Source organism: Artemia sp. Qi Xiang Cuo, chromosome 14 (assembly GCF_049724085.1).
Source record: "Artemia sp. Qi Xiang Cuo chromosome 14, ASM4972408v1, whole genome shotgun sequence".
Lineage (NCBI taxonomy): Eukaryota > Metazoa > Arthropoda > Branchiopoda > Anostraca > Artemiidae > Artemia > Artemia sp. Qi Xiang Cuo.
In genome coordinates, this window is record NC_142807.1 from 66,644,515 (window position 1) to 66,662,534 (window position 18,020).

The 18,020-nt window shown below is 34.5% G+C and overlaps 1 protein-coding gene across 1 annotated transcript; it reads right to left on the minus strand.

Moving 5' to 3' along the window:
* Window positions 1-856: 856 nt before the first annotated feature.
* On the minus strand, window positions 857-17,777 carry LOC148944770 (uncharacterized). The gene is made up of 3 exons (XM_089100022.1): window positions 17,541-17,777; window positions 13,791-13,983; window positions 857-2,595 (listed from the first exon to the last, which is right to left on the minus strand). The coding sequence occupies exons 1-3, from the start codon at window positions 17,775-17,777 to the stop codon at window positions 857-859; spliced, it is 2,169 nt and encodes a 722-aa protein (XP_088956148.1).
* Window positions 17,778-18,020: the final 243 nt, after the last annotated feature.

Sequence of the window (18,020 nt, forward strand, 5' to 3'; positions counted from 1 at the left end):
GTTATGAGCGAGTAACTAGACTTGGATACCTCACACGGCATCTAAAAGACGCCGTATGGTTAACTCGATCTTGTCGTGATTTTGTGCCAGCTGTTCAGCAAACCGCAGCCAACAGCTCTACCACTTTCTGCCAATCTTTGGAAATCCACCAATGGTGTCGATGTCGTTTTTGACAGTGGCCCACCATTTCTTCGATTGACCACCAGGATGTCTGCACCAGTCTGGAAAAGGAGCAGCTAGAAACACTTGCTAGATGATGCGGTCATGAGGTCTTCTTAGGACATGGCCAAGCAAACGCAGTCTTCTTTGTTTGACAATCATGGCTGTCGACTCGACTTTGTCATTAGCGGTGACGTACATCAGCATTTGAGATTCTTTCGGTGTGTCTAATCCTTGGGATTTCTCATAAACAGTATTTGTAAAAGACTTTTATACCATGGAGATGAAGTGCCTTTAGCGGCCAAGTCTCAACGGCAGAGAAAAGAACAGAGTTTTGTCGACACTATTTTTTGTCTTTTTACTGATGTTACGTTAGTTCCATAAATAGTGGTGGAGCTGAATGTAGATGAATTGGTCTTATATGGAGTCCATGTGAAAAGAAACATTCTGTCAATTTTTAAAAGTTGCTGATGATTTAAGAAAAAATTTTGGATTGGTTTCCCTGCAACGCTTATGTTAAATTATTATTTATGTCCAGAGTCTTTTCATACCTCCTTTTCATACGCTGTTTGGAAGGTAACCAAGGTTACCACGGTTGGTAATTACCACCAATAGTAATCACTGGATACAGGTAACCAATTTGAATTTTGACCGGTAAATTTGCATGGATTCACTTATGCTTTTAATTACACTTTAGTTATTCAGATGTGGATACAGCAGCAACACCACCCTTCCACCCAACTCCAATTATAGCGAGCACAAAAAATGCAAATACTCCTATCATTACTAAGATTAATTGATTCCAATAGCTTTCTATCTTATCTTTCGTGAAAAAATTTGTTTTGATAGTTTTACTGCCTATTGGAATAAGTACTTCATCTTCATCTTTTATTGCTTTGTTGATGTTTTTTAGGTCCATTTTGTGTCTTCCACCAGTTGTTGTGCTCTTTGTTTTTGGTTTTATATTTGTGGTTTTAATATTTGGGGTTGCGGTGGTGGAGGTTAGGTTTTTAGTTTTCATATCACTAGTCTTTGCAAATGGGGTTGACTTTTCAGTCGTTGTCGTAGTAGCTAATTTTTTACTGGTGGTTGGTTTTCTAGTTGGTTTTGGAGTTGTCGTCGTGGTAGTCGGAGGTTTGGTCGTAGTTGTTGGTTTTGGAGTTGTCGTCGTGGTAGTTGGAGGTTTGGTCGTAGTTGTTGGTTTTGGAGTTTTAGTCGTGGTAGTTGGAGGTTTGGTCGTAGTTGTTGGTTTTGGAGTTGTCGTCGTGGTAGTTGGAGGTTTGGTCGTAGTTGTTGGTTTTGGAGTTGTCGTCGTGGTAGTTGGAGGTTTGGTCGTAGTTGTTGGTTTTGGAGTTGTCGTCGTGGTAGTAGGAGGTTTGGTCGTAGTTGTTGGTTTTGGAGTTGTCGTCGTGGTAGTTGGAGGTTTGATCGTAGTTGTTGGTTTTGGAGTTGTCGTCGTGGTCGTTGGAGGTTTGGTCGTAGTTGTTGGTTTTGGAGTTGTCGTCGTGGTCGTTGGAGGTTTGGTCGTAGTTGTTGGTTTTGGAGTTGTCGTCGTGGTAGTTGGAGGTTTGGTCGTAGTTGTTGGTTTTGGAGTTGTCGTCGTGGTAGTTGGAGGTTTGGTCTTAGGTGTTGGTTTTGGAGTTGTCGTCGTGGTAGTTGGAGGTTTGGTCGTAGTTGTTGGTTTTGGAGTTGTCGTCGTGGTAGTTGGAGGTTTGGTCGTAGTTGTTGGTTTTGGAGTTGTCGTCGTGGTAGTTGGAGGTTTGGTCGTAGTTGTTGGTATAGAAGTACTGGTGGCTGGTGCTCGTGCCGTAACCTGCAACAAGTATGATTTAATGGAATAATGAGATCCGATTGGGACAATGCAGCTGAAGGGTCGAGGAACAAGACAGTCATCCGAGTAATATTTCCCATTGCTTTTAATAAAAACACACTTCCTAGGACGAGATTTTTTTAGTGCAAGCTCTCTATCATCATTAAATCTATGGTATAATTGTTCCTTCTGGAAAAGTGTTTGATCATCCCACATATAATAAGGCACAGTATCATAGGTTTCTTTAGACTCCTTGATTGAAAGCCCAATCCAGGACCTTTCAATATTATGTTTTCTCAGAACTTTTAAAAGAGCTTCATGGAGAGGTGGATTATACAGCACAGAGAGTCTTGAACCTTGTGGATTCCTTTTACAATATGCTGAGGCCTCGTCCCAGTTCTTAAGTTTCCTTTCTGTTATAAAACAAAAACAATTTCTACTGATATCACAAAGAAACCATGTTTTTCTTGAATCGCTACAAGTTTCACAAGATTTACATTGTTGGTATGCAATTCCTTGCAGTTTTGTAAGCTCTGCTTTTTTTAAACTAGCAACATACTCTACAAGAAAACATAATAGCATAAAGTACTTTAATTTAGCCAAATTTTTCATTCTAGTTATGCACACTTAAAATTTCTCATTTCTGGAAATGACGATTATGTCAAATATTCATAATCTCCAATCCTAACAATTATTTTTATCATTTAAAATTCGGCCAATATCTTATTAGTAGGAGACAATGAGCATATTTCAGAGAACATTATGATATTATTAAAAAGTCAAACAAAGGCTCCTAATATCCGTCATCTATATTATTTAGAGTAAACGCGCTAACATTTCCTTCATATAAAGCGTCTCCGATGTGTCAATTGTCTCTATCCCGGGCGGCTTGGGACTTACAGCGTATTCAAAAATACAAGATTACTTATACGCCAAGCCACATTACTTATCTTTGTATTTTCAAGAAACGTAAATCGCGTCGTAGTTTACAATGATTGCTAGTTACATGCCAAAATCAAATAATTTTGTTATAGTTATGTGCAATTAAAATTGCTCAGCTCTGGATATGGTGTTTATGATAAATATTCATATTTTTCAATCTTATTAATTATTTTTGCCATTGAAGATTCGGCTAATATTTTATTGGTAGGAAGCAATGAGATATTTCAGAGAGCTTCATGGTATAAATGACGTCATAGCCTACATGGATTGCTAGTTTTATGGCAAAATCGTATAATTGCTTTTTTTTCTATGCAAAATTAAAATTTCTCAGTTCTCGAAATCACGTTTCAAAAAGTGGCTGCTCTGGATTATGATATAATATTTAACTTACTATAGCTGTACATTTCTTTGAGGTTCGTGCCTTATTACGCAAACTAACAAAAAGCCGTAGGGCTCATCCAGTTTTTAATTATCTTTGAAAAAATGTGTATCGTAAAGCAAATCCAAGTTGCAGCGGTAGCTAGCAACTTAGTAGGAGACGAGCACGTCCCCACAGTAAAAGACCAAATAGCACATAACTCCTAAGACTAGAGTCAGATAAAAAAAAGAAGTACACTATTAGAACTGCCTTGCTCAATACCCAAAAGTGGCTGAAACCACGATATTCTGCATGTAAGGCATCTTTTTTTTCATTTTCCCCCGCAGATAGCTGGGCACTGTAACATCGTAATAAGCTGTTTAATGGCTCATTTTAAAGTAAATTACTACATCTAGTGTGTTTTGTAATTAAAATAGTTTCCAAATTGAATGAATTTTTTTCGAAAGACTGCATTTTTCTATAGCGCTGTAGTAGCAAATGTTATTAACATCATCTTGCATAGGAAGATCAAAATAGTTAATTTAACATTATAAATGCATGTAGATATAGTTATGTACAATGTCGTAATTCTTTTAGGATCTTTAAATCTTTAGTAATTCTTTAAATTCAAAAAAAGATAATTCTAATAATCTCTGAGTTCAAGGTTATAATTGTCTCATGGAATCAAACTTTATGTGGCTCAACTCCTAAAGTGCACATCTCTATAGTCGTTATATTATATTTGCAATGAAAAAAATCAATTTTTTCATTTTAGTTTTCAGTTCAGAATTACATAAAAGATCGATCATCAGACATAGCTGAAGCCTAGTAAAGAACAAACTACGGAACATAGTAACTAGAAGTTAGGATAATAGAACCACTTTTTGAAATGTTTACTTGTCTGGGATATGGTGCAATACTGAGGTTTGTCTCATTCTATTCCAACTAAGAAAAAGACATAGACTTTATCTTGTTTGCTATAGTAAAGAATGAACTTTAGCCTATAGTTATATAAACTATCGGAGCTATATTCTGGGTTGCAGCGGTAGCTAGGAATACGTGTTGCAGTGGTAGCTAGCAGCCTAGCAAGAGACGATCAAGGCCCACAGTAAAAAATAAAATAGCCAATACCTCCTAAAACTAAAATCAGACCAAAAAATGAAGTACACCCTTAGAACCACTTGTCCGTAACTCTTTATAGGATACATATCGTCTCTTGGATTTAACAACAAGGCAAATATACAGGCTTGAAAATCAATTAAAGTGGCTGCAACCACTATATTCTGCGTAAACACCATCTGTTTTTGTTTTTTGTTTCTTCTTTTTCGCCACAGCTAGTTTGGCCCTGAAATATGGTATAGAGCTATTTAATAGCTCATTTAAAAGAAAATTGCCACATCTAATGACTTTTGTAGTAAAAAAATATAAAAAAAACAATTCTTTACGAAAAACTACATTTTTCTATAACACTGTAGTAGCTTACGTTGTTAACGTAATCGTTATTAATTAATCAGGAATGTGTCACCTCTACGTGCTTCTGTAATAAAAATAACATTTAAAACAAAGCCAATATTTTTACAGAGAACAGCATTTTCATATGCTAGATAATGAGTTTCGTCATAGTTTTGTTAGAACTGTGACGTAAATAGAAAAACGCTGTATTATGACGTTACCTGTGATGAAATTGGTTATTATATCATGATTATTATCTCTGATGACATTGGTTATGACGTCATGAATATAATATTAAGGGCTATTCGAATGCAGAGCTTAAACAGTAATAAAATGGTGTCTTCTAAGCAAGCTAGACGTAGGAAAAATCAAGAAAAGAGGGCTGTATTTTCGGGGGCGATGACGACGACGTAAAAACTGCAGTGATTTTTTCGTTATCAGAGCTGGTGGCAAGTTTTTATGAACAAGCTACTTTAAAAATAATTGAGAGGTATAATAAGTATGTGAACACGCTTGGAAACTATTCTCTTAAATATAGTAAAGTTTATACTTTCTGAAATTAAATTTACTTTTTTGAATATTCTAAAAGCAGGTACTGTAAGGTTACAGCAAAGACCAAAGTCTATCTCATAGTAACTGATACAACGGAGAAAAGAATGAACCACTCGTTGTAACGAACTCAATAGTAAGAGCGACTCGTCTTAATAGGCTAGTAACCGAAACTCTAAAAAACGGAATTTTGACACCAGTGGATACATCAAAAGGATCGGATTTTTATGCTGGTTATAAATGTATAAGTTTCGCAGTTTAGTCTTACCCTCCAAAAGTTGCAAGCCTGAAAAAATTTGTATTATTTTCGGAAAAAGGGAGAACTTCCCCCTAGAAGTTACAGAATCTTAATGAAAATCACACAATCAGATTCAGTGTACAAGATAACCTATCTGTAGATGTTTAAAGCTCTTATCTGCAGAAATGTGGAATTTAGTATTTTTTGCCAGAAGACAAATCACGGGTGTGTGTTCATTTGTTTTTGTTTTTCCCCAGGGATGATCGTATTGACCCAGTGGTCCTAGAACGTCGCGAGAGGGCTCATTCAAAATTAAAAGTTCTAGTGCCTTTTTAATCAAAAGACAAAAAACAACATAAAAATAGAATCGCTTTTTTCAAAAAAATACATTTTTGATGTCTTTTCATTCTGCAGTCTTTTCAAAGATATTAGATTCTCGAAGCAATAACATGAGGACTTATGTTAAAGGTTGATCAATGATGTCGGAATCGTATGTTTTAGCCAGGTCGTTTCTTACAATTCCAATTAACAAAAAGCCATAGGCTTTTTCTTTTTTGTAATCAAACAGGTTTGTAATCATTTGTTTTTCCCCAGGGATGATCGTATTGACCCAGTGGTCCTAGAACGTCACGAGAGGGTTCATTCGAAATTAAAAGCTTTAGTGACTTTTTAATCAAAAGACAAAAAACAATATAAAAATAGAATCCCTTTTTTTAAAAAAATGCATTTTTGATGTCTTTTCATTCTGCAGTCTTTTCAAAGAAACTAGATTTTTGAAGCAATTACATAAGGAATCATGTTAAAGATTGATCAATGATGTCAGAATCGTAGGTTGTAGCCAGGTCATCTCTTACTATTCCAATTAAGAAAAAGCCATAGGCTTTTTCTTTTTTGTAATCAAACAGTTCGTGGTAATTACACTAAAAGACGATAATTGGAATAACAAACCCTTGCATACATTGGGCTTAGTTTTACATTAACAGACAATCATTGAAATAACAAAAAACATGGCACGCATTGGACATAGTTTGCTATTTGATTGTTTGAGGTTCGTCTCTTACTATTTCAAAGACTAAAACTAAAATAAATAATTACTAAAATCCAACAGTTCCTGGTAACGAACTGTATAGTAAGAGTAACTGAAACTCTAAAAAACAATTGTTAATATCAATAGACACAACAAAAGAATTGAATTTTTATGCTGATTTTAAATATATAAGTTTCATTAAGTTTAGTCATATTCATCAAAAGTTACAAGCCTGAGAAGATTTGCCCTATTTTCAAAAAAAAGAGAAAAACACCCTTTAAATGTCATTGAATCTTAATGAAAATCATACCATCAGATTCAGTGTATCAGAGAACCGTACTGTAGAGGTTTCAAGCTCCTATATCTAACAATGTGAAATTTTATATTTTTGCCAGAAGAAAGATGACGGATGCGTGTTTATTTGTTTCCATAGTTAGTTATTTTTCTTAGTTAAATTAAGGTTTATTCATCAACCAAAAATAATAAAATACAGAAGCTAAGCTTGTCCAGGAGATCACTACCCCAACTCGGCCTAAAAACAACAAAAAAGGACTATCATATAAAAATCACTAATAAGCGACTATACCACCCCTACTCGTTACCAACTCATCAATGAAAGATCTTAAGCCGAACTGGTCAGCCATGACAAAAAACCTAAAAAGAGAAAAATCTCAGTGAAAAAAAAATCTCAGCAGAACATGTTTGGTTTCCACCATGTCACTTTGTAAAATTTGATGAGGCCTTAGCTATTTCAAATGATAAGGGGTACACACAAGGGCGAGAGAAGCCATTGAAATTAAAAAACATATTTTCGCTAACCTTTCGATAAATAGGGACACAGGTAGTTTAAATATTGACCCAATTTATCATAATCTTCTAAAGAGTGAATAAAAGTCCATAAGGGAGCTAAGATTTTAAATAATCACCAGGGGACTATTTTACTTGCTAGACCAAAACGATTTGCTTCAATAATACCCAATAAAAGGATTATTTCGCAACAGAATAATTCAAGTAATTTCCAGTTGTTTTTTTATTTTTCCTCAGTTACTTTGGTGTTCTCACTGAAGTAACTCTATAATAGCATCTTTTCCCTACGTGGATCAGTTTGTGCCAATTGTATATATATTTTTTTTGGTGGTGGTTTTATTATTTTTTTAGTTTTAGCTTGTTTTTTTTTATCTTGTTTCTCTTCTGTTTCTTTCGTGCTGAAGACGCCTTGTTTAGATACAGGCGAAATGTCCGCGTTGTTTTGCGTTTGTCGTTTCTTTTCTCTCCACTGGCCGCAGTCTCGTTTGTTGTTTTTTTTACCCTTAGATTTTTCTCTTTGTTGGTTTTTTACCAACTTATCAAATCTCATCATTCAACATGTTAGACCTTGTCCTTCTCTATCAATCAACCAAACACAAAACTCCCAAAAAATTTACAAATTAACGGCAAAAGAGATCAGAAAACTGACTCACTCACCACCTTATACTCTATAACAATGCTCTTTTATCAGACTTCTAAATTCAGAGACATCAGTCACCTTCTTGATCTCATCTGGCAGACTATTCCAAGCATGAGGGCTAAAATGGCCAATACAAAACATTGACCTAGTTGTCACAGGCTTGGGGGGTCAAAATTCATTCGAACATCTTAAGCTATAAGAGTGTACAATAGAAACAGGCATAAAAAATATCTTGCATTTTAATCTAATTAATAAATTGGTATCATTTTAATCTGATGTTTAAACATAAAAAGAGCATTATAAAACGATGCTGGCACAATATATTATTCATTTCTTTTGGGGAGGGGGGTTTAGATCAGGGCACTTCGTATTGAAGGAGTTGTCGTAGAAACTTGAAAAAGGGCCCATTCGATTGGAAATTAGAAGGGCTTGTGCCCTTTTAATAGTTAAAAGTGATTGGAAAGCAATTAATAACCCTTCCACCCCAATAATTTCACCAAACACATCCAATCAAAATTTTGAGATAGGCATTTTGTTCAACGTAATTGAAAGATCTAAGAATTATGTCTTTAAGGAGAACAATCCCCCGACATTCCTCAGAGCAAGAGTTGTAATTTATGCCCTGGGGGTATATAAGGTTATTATTGCAAGCCTTGTCGTAGAAACCTCAAAAAGGGATCATTCAATTGGAAATTCAAAGGGCTAGTGCCTTTTTTAATAGTCGAAAGTGATTGGAGGGCAATTAACCCCCCTCTCAGTCCCACCAACTCCCAAGATACATCCAATAAAATTTTTGAGATAGCCCCCCAAAGCCTTAAAGGCTAGGGTTGTAAGTAATGCCCTGGGGGCAAATAAGGTTTTTAATACAAAGCGATGTCGTTAAAATTTCAAAGGGATTATTCAATTGGAAATTGAAATGGCTATTTCCCTTTTTAATAGTTGAAAGTGATTGGCGGACAACTAACTCCCATCTCATGCCCACCATTTCCCCAAACACGTGCATTCAAAATTTTAAGATATCTATTTTGTTCAACGCAATTGAAAGTTTTGGAAATTAGATCTTCGAGGGTGATAACCCCCTTCAGAGCCCTCTGGGCAATGGTTGTAAGTTATGCCATTGGGGCATATAAAGTTTTTATAGAAAGCATTGTCGTAGAAACTTCAAAAAGGGTTCATTCGATTGGAAATTGAAATGGCTAGGGCCCTTTTTAATATTTGAAAGTGATTGAAGGGCAACAAACCACCCTCTCAAGCCCACCATTTCGCCAAACAGATGCAATCCTAATTTTGATATAGCCATTTTGTTCAACGTAGTTGAAAGTTCTGGAATCAGGTCTGTGAGGACGACACCCCCCCCCCCCCCCGCCCCTCAGAGCAATGGTATATTATAGAAAAAACTCTAGCTTATGCTAACTGGATACAAAAAAGAACAAGACTATGAGAAAATAGTAAGACATATTGAAGAATACTGCAGAATTTAAAAACTAGAGCTAAACACAGCAAATTGCGAAACCATGATCCTCTTAGAACACGAAGAAGGAACACTATCAGGAATAACCGGGCTGCAGCGGTAGCTAGCAACCTAGTAAGAGACGATCACGGTCCTTAGTGAAAACTACAATAACTAATAACTTCTAAAAAATATGGTCAGTTCTAAACAAAAAGTACATCATTAGAACTGCCTGGTTTGAAACTAGTAACTTTACCGTTCCTTTGCTTAAACAACAAAGAGAATATTTTGGTTTTAAAATCAAGAAAAGTGGCTGAAAGCACGATAAGCTGCATATACGGGATATTTCTTTCTTTCTTTTCCTCAGATAGCGGGACACTGTAACATCATAGAGAGCTGTTTAATGGCTCATTTTCAAGGAAATTCCCACATCTAATGCCTTTTATAATTAAAAAACAAACAAGTTTTTAAAATACAATCACTTTTTACCAAAAAAAACTGCATTTTCATGTACAATCTTAATGAATCATGTCGTCATAACCGTTGGTTGTAACCATATATGACGTACTAAGTGAATGCAATATTTGTAAACGTTTATCTTTCGAAGAAATAATTTTACTTTATTTTTTTCTCAGTTCAGGATCGCTAAAGTAATTATCTAAACTGCAAAAATATTTATAGTGTCTGAGGAATGATTCAAATTTTTTAGTTAAAAATAGCAAAATATCTGAGAATTTCAAACTTAGTTTTGTTTTTTGCTAGGTTTACATAAAGGATCGATATAGTTCATCATATGGTGTCAAGAAGTTATTAATAGAAGGTTTTTTTAGACTTTAACCGATTCGGTAAGTGGATTTCATTTTAAAGAAATCTCATTTTAAAGAAAATTAATGGAGATAAAAACCTTTGATAATTAAAACAAATTATTTTTAAAATATAATCAATTTTTACGAAAAACTGCATATTTCATGTTAGAGACTGATTAATGACGTCATAATCGTACTATGTAGCCAGGTCGTCTCTTACTATTCCAATTAAGATATGCATGACGTCATAATATATGAAGGCATATATAATATGTTACAACTATAAATGACGTCATACAAAACAAAGAAGATTATTCTGCTGAATATCCTTTATTATAAAATCATTATGAGGTCACTGACAAAATTGCACAAACGCCCCCTCCGCATAAAAATGTTAATTTATGCAACCGGATATATTCTGTCAGGATTTTTATGCAATATAATTTTCGAAGCCATGATATTTCTTATCTAAGGACAGTGCATATCTCATGTAATGACAGTGTTTAGCAAGGATTGACATCAAACTTGAAACGAAGTGTACCTGATCAAGATCCATTTTGTTATCTCAAACTATTGAAAGGTTAACTCTTTATAGGTTTGATGAAAGATTGAAGCATTATCAAACAGTTCGTGGTAACGAACTGTAAGTAAGGGGCGACCCAGCTCAATGGTAACCGAAACTCTAGAAAACGGGTTTTTGATACCAATAGATGCATCAAAAGAATCAAATTTCGATTCTGAATTCAAATATATAACTTTCATCAAGTTTAGTCCTACCCATCAAAAGTTAAGCGCCTGACAAAATTTTGCTGATTTTAGAAACAAGGGGGAAAGACCCCCTTAAAATTATAAAACCTTAATGAAAATCACACCATCATATTCAGAGCATCAGAGAAACCTACTGTAGAGGTTTCAAGCTCCTATCTAAAAAAATGTGGAAATGTGGAATTTTGCATTTTTTGCCAGAAGAAAGATCACGGATGTGTGTTTATTTGTTTTTTGTTTTTTTGTGTTTTTTCCCAGGGGTGATTGTAGAGAACCAGTGACCATAGAATATCGTGGGAGGACTCATTAGAACGGAAATTAAAAGTTCTAGTGCCATTTTTAAGTGAACAAAAAAATGGAAGGCCACTAGGCCCCCTCCCACGCTCATTTTTTCCCAAAGTCACCTGATCAAAATTTTGAGATAGCCATTTTATTCAGCATAGTTGAAAATATGGTAACTATGTCCTTTAGGATGACTTAATCCCCCGAAGTCCCCAGGGGGAGGCCTGAAAGTTATGAACTTTGCCCAATGTTAACATATAGTATTGGTTATTAGGAAGTATACAGCCGTTTTCAGGGGGGATTTTTTCTGGTAGTAGGGGGGTGGGTGGGTCGGGGGTTATGTGGAAATATCTTTCAATGAAGGAAGTTTTCATAGGGGTAAGGGACATTTCTATAAAGGGGGCGCCGGATTTCCCAGCATTATTTAAAAAAAAGATCAGAAATTAAATATAAAAAAAACAAGTTTTCCAACTGAAAACAAGGAGTAACATCAAAACTTAAAACGAACAGAAAATATTACGTGTATGATTGGGTTCACCCTCTAGTCAATACCTCGTTCTTTAAGCTGAAGATTTTTTAGTACTTTCATAAGAGCTATTTATTCTAAATAACAACCTTTGTGATTAAGGGGTCGTTTTTAAAGAATTGGAACGAAATTCGAAATTTAGCCTAAAGAGCGTGGTATTGACTAGGGGGCGAGCCCCCTAATACACATATTAAAAATATATAAATATAGAAGTTCGTTACGTAAGTTAGTTCGTAAATTACGTATATTTATTACTAATAAAAACGTTCGAAAATAAAATGAAACAAGTTTCGAGAAAGCCATTTAACCAAATAAAAGTAAAATTAATATGTAAATTTTTTTTAATTATTCATGTACGGTGAGCCAAAATCAAAACCTGCATTAATTCAAAAACATTCAAAAATTAAATAAAAAAAACAAGTTTTTTAACTGAAAGTAAGGAACGACGTTAAAACTTAAAACGAACAGAAATTATTACGTATATGAAAGCGGCTGTCCCCTCCTCAACGGCTGTCCCTTTTAATAATAATAAAAAACTTTAGCGAAAAGAGCGAGGCGTTGAGGAGGGGACAGCCACTTTCATATACGGAATAATTTCTGTTCGTTTTAAGTTTTAACGTCGTTCCTTACTTACAGTTAAAAATTTTTTTTTTTTTTTATTTAATCATTAAAAGGTAGACAAATATTCTTCAGCAGTTAATAGCGCGTAATCATTATATATGATATGTCAACCAATATGATTTTAGACGACAACTTGATTTTAGACAGAAGTGAAAATGATGGACACAATTTCAAGAATAAAGCCGAAAAGCCGAAACAAAGCCGAAAGGGAAAACAAAGCCGAAAAGGGATAAAAACCCCTCTCCTGTCCTAATAAAACTTCCCACATCCCATTAATGGTTTCTTTTTACAGTATACAAAAATTTATCTATTTTTTGCCATTTTGTATTTTAGAAGTCGAACGGTCTGAAACCCAAACCACTTAAAGTGCACCTTTTGATTTGTGTCATATTTCTACTTCTCTTGAAAAATTAATTTCATACATTTTAGATAGCTTAAATTCCACCTACTACGCTATAATTATCACTTAGTCTTCTCTTTCATTTGTTTTGATTTTAACTCTTTTTGTATGGTATTTGTTCTGCTAATTCTTGGTTCAAGCATTTCTAAAATTAATTTTTGTCTTAATTGACAAGGTTTTTTTTAAATTAGGATTGATCAAGCTTCAACTTGACACACCGAGGAATATATTTCTAGCTCACTTTCTACTGATCTAGAAAAAAAAGATAAGAAAGCAAACGGAGCGATAAAATTTGAGATTTTTAATCATGTCACCGCTGGGTCCTTAAAAAATGAGAGTCGTACTTAATTTTCACCAAAAACAGATTTAAATTCTCGTTTGTAATTGCTAGATGTTAATCAGTGTTACCAAATTTTAAGCAGTGCAGATACAAATAAAAAATATAACAAAAAAATTGCTTTTCTTGAGAATAGTAAGTTTAGTTTAAAATCACGAAAAAAACAGATGGATTCATTTTTTTAGCCGGCTTTAGAATAAGTTTTGAGAAATGCGATGGTTGCCCTGACAACATATTCACTTAATAAACAACCACTATAGGAAATATGCTGAAAAAAGATTCTTTAAGGGATAGTAACTTTCTAAAAAAGTTAAAAAGATGAAGATGAAGAGCCAGTCCAAGAATAAGAAAAATGGATCAAAATGAAAACCATCCTCTATATATACAAGTTTTGCTCAAACTTATGGATGAAATGGAATTTCTAGTCAAGTTTTGGAAGCTCAGAAGACTGCAATTCAAAATTGCTTTTCGTGAGACCTCCTTTACCGAGGAATGGCAACCCTTGAACTTCACACAGCCAAAAATAAGTTGCTTCATCATAAAATACGTTGCTGGTAGTGGTAAAAGTTTTACATTTCGACCATTTCAATCTTCAAGATTCGACAAGCATTTGAAGCATACAGATCTGGCTAAAGAGGGAAAAAATAACATATCGGGCACCGTTAGTATCGAGATTAGTGACATTTAACGTTAATGAAATTCCTATGGAAAAAAGGCAACGTCGGTCCGATGGACATCGTTCGACTTCAGCAAAAATGGCTTTAAGGCTAGGTTTATTAAGGAATCTGACTTCTTTTGCACCAGCTTTGACTTTCTATTGGGGTTTCACGTAAATATATGCATTTACGAAAAATGTCGTTCAATACCGCTCTCTAGGGCTATAATGAAAGAAAGGTTGAGGTGGCTAGGGCACGTTGTGCGGATGAAGGATGATAGATTGCCGAAGATTGTTCTTTTCGGCCAACCGCCTAGGTCTAAATGGAAAGCAGGTCGTCCTCGTCTGGGGTGGGAGGACGTCATAAAGAAACATTTAAAGGAAATGGGAACTTCATGGGCGGGTATGAAAAGGGATGCTTTGATTAGATTGGGATGGAGGAGGAGTGTGCGGAGCTGTGTTGGACTAATGCGGCTAGATGATGCAGTGAGTTGTTAGTAGTAATAGTAGTAGTAGTATTTATAGATAAAAATGCAAGCTTGAAAAAAAAAATAGCTGCAAAAATAATGACCGAAGTTATAAGAATTCATATGACATTTTAGATTGGATTAGATTTCATAGCAAACTGCAAACAGCATTATTATTTAAATCCTAATAAGGTCTTACTAAGAGCGTAAAAATTGTCTTGAAACTTTAATCTTATATTCAGTACACCAATGAAGTAAAACATAACCTACAACGAAATTTCAAATGCCATGCTCTAGAAAAAAATGAGTATGAAAAGGGCAATTGAAAGAATGACGATACCAAATCAAAACAGTATTTAGTAAATCGCACTATGAAATTTACAGTTACAGAGCAAAATTAGCCTTATAGTAAGAATATTTCAGAACAGAATCTAGGGATTGATACGTAACCATTAGCAATCAGATAGTTTTCCTTTGAAGTGAATCCAAAATTTATTTAGCCCCAGGGTCAGATACTTTTCGCTAATTGCGACACCTTTGCAACAAGAAAGATAAATACAAATTTTAGCACTAATTTAAGAAGCGACGGGAATAATTTTCCCTTTTCCCATTTTTTTCCTGTTTTTTTATCAACTTCGAGAAAAACTCCCAATCTCCTAATGTCGAGGCGTGCAGAAGATAATTTTTTAAATTTTTTTTTTTTTTTTTTAATTAAACTATTGTATATGAGAAGATAAGCTTCCTATTTTAAAATGACAAAACATGTTTCTTTTTTACAAATAAATATTTAAAAAAAAACAACGGTTTCAAGTTATTTTTGTATAAACTTTTATTTTCCCTAGCTAGTTTAATTTTTCTGAACGTTCTGGCCTTTCCTTGTTGCTTTTATATTCTGAATGTAAGAAATTGAAATTAATAGCCGAATTATATGTATTTTGGACAGTTAATTATATTTTTCAATGTCATAATTAAAAAACAAATGTTCAAAATATATTTGGTCCTCAGTAAAGCACTAATGACGCAATAGATCTTAGAAGGTTTACAGCTAGGGAGGGGAAAGGGGACAGTAGCCAAACTCCTGTTTGTAGTAATTCCTGTTTGTTTCGTGTTTAACTTGATTATTCACCTTAATTTCTGCTTGTTTTAAGACTTATTAATTCATCTATATCAGTTTCTGACATCTTTATATTTGATATGACTATTTATCCTAAGTTATGTTTAATTTTAGGATCAGTTATTCTTTAATAGTAATTTCTGGTTGCTTTAGGTTTGGAATATTAAGTAGTAACAAGTAGTGACAGTCGCAAGTATTCACAGTTGCATCAAACTAAAAGAAGATCATTGGAATAGCAATTACATAATAGATCTATAAAGATGTCAGAAACGGAGTAAAGAACAAACTAAGGCATATAATGACTAAAAATTAATATAACGTAGCCAATTTATGGTACAGAATGAATTTTTGCCCACAGTAATTAATTTAATTTTTAAAAGAAGAAACTACGGCAGAAACCTATATGGTGGTAAAAGCAAGCTAAACGTTATAAAAAGACCATGAAACGTTCTTAGGAAAAGAATTCTTACAATATGTGATATACATATCGGGTTGCAGTGGTAGCTAGCAACCTAGAAGGAGATGATCACGTTCCATAATATAAAAAAAAATAGCCCATAACCGTAAAACTAGAGTCAGATCGAAAAAAGAAGTACACTATTAGAGCCACCTTTTCCAATATCCCTATTTAGGAGACTAACTGTCCCTTGGCTTGAATAACAAGCTACATAAAAGATCAATATAGATCATTATAAATGGGGAAAATGTAAGTTTCATCAGATATAGTTATAGTGAAGAACGAACTTTACCACCCGTGACTGAAATATCAATTCCAGTTTGCCGCGGTAGCTATCACCTCTTACTAGGTAGTTTCCTACTACTGCAATCCGAGTTGCTAGCTTCGGGTTATTAACTGAATCTGGGATGCAGCGGTAGCTAGCAACTTAGTAAAAGACGACCACGTCTAATATTAAAGAAATATAATAACCCATAACTCCTAAAAATAGAGTCAGATCAAAACAAGAAGTACACTATTAGAACCGTTTTGTCCGAAAACCCTATATATGAAACTTACCGTCTCTTGGCTTGAACAACAAGAGAATTATATTTGGCTTGAAAATCAAGAAAAGTGGCTGAAACTACGATATTCTGCACATACGGCATCTTTTTTTCTATTTTTCTAGTCAGATAGCTTGGCACTGGAAAATCGTAGAGGGTTGTTTAATAGCTCATTTTAAAAGAAATTGATGTGGTTAAAAACCTTTTATAGTGAAATTTTTTTAATAAAATCGATTTTTAACGAAAAACGGGGATTTTTTTTATAACACTGTGGTAGCTTATGTTATTACATCACGAATTTACCAGATCTACGGACTTTTTTAATAAACAAAAAAAAATATTTAAAATAAAATCAACATTTTTACAAAGAACTTCATTTTCAAATAATGGATAATAATTGTCGTCATAGTTATTAGAACCGTATATGACGTAAATAGAAAACGCTATATTATGAAGTTACCTCTGATGATCCGGGTTGCAGCGGTAGCTAGAAACCTAGTATGAGACGATCACGTCCAATTTTAAGAAATATAATAACCCACTCCTAAGAATAGAGTCAAGTCAAAATGAAAAGTACGTCATTAGAACCGCCTTGTCCTAAACCTATATATAGGAAACTTTCTGTCCCTTGGCTTGAACAGCAAGAGAAATATATTGGCTTTAAAATGAAGAAAAGTGGCCACTACTACAGCATTCTGCCTAAACAGCATCTTTTTTTCTTTTTTCTTTTATTTCCACAGATAGCTTGGCACTGGAACATCTTAGAGAGTTGTTCAATGGCTCATTTTAAAGGAAATTAATGGGGTTAAAAACAGTTTGTAATTAAAACAAATTATTTTTTAAATAGAATCAATTTTTTGCGAAAAATGACATATTCCACGTTAAAGATTGATCAATGACGTAATAATCGCTGGTTGTAGCCAGCTCGTCTCTCACTATTCCAAATAAGAAAAAGCCATAGGCTAATTCTTGTGTGTAATTTCACATCGAACAAAGAACAGACCAAATCAGATAAAGAACAGACCAGATCAGACCGATAACAGATCAGATCAGATCGATAATTACATAAAGGATAATAAAACATTTCGTGGTAACGAACTGTATAATAAGATTATATATTAAGGAACGATTAGTACCTTAGACCTAGATCCTCCTGTGCCTCCAGAGGCGCTTAGGACATCCAAGAAAAGTCGCCAGTCATCTCTCATTGCTGCGGCCGCCCAGATATCTTCCCATTCAGGTTGGATTGAGGCATTGAGGTTTACGAGGTCAGCCCGGTAGCTGCGTCGTAGGGTATTTTTGGGGTGTCCTCTTCTTCTGGTACCACGTGGCTGCCACTGAAGGACAAATTTCGGTTGTCGAGTTTCGGACATACGGATCACATAACCAAGGTATCTCCACTTCCTATATTTGATCACTTTGGTTACCAGTGGCTTAGATGTCTTCTGTCATATGGTAGCGTTTGTAACTTTTTTGGACCAGTGGATATTTAGAATGGGCCTTAAGCAAACATTTTCGAACGCGAGAAGTTTTTTTCAATTATTTGATCTATGTGCCAAGTTTCAGAACCATAGCAAAGTGTTGAGAGGACAATGCTATTGAACAGCCTCAGCTTG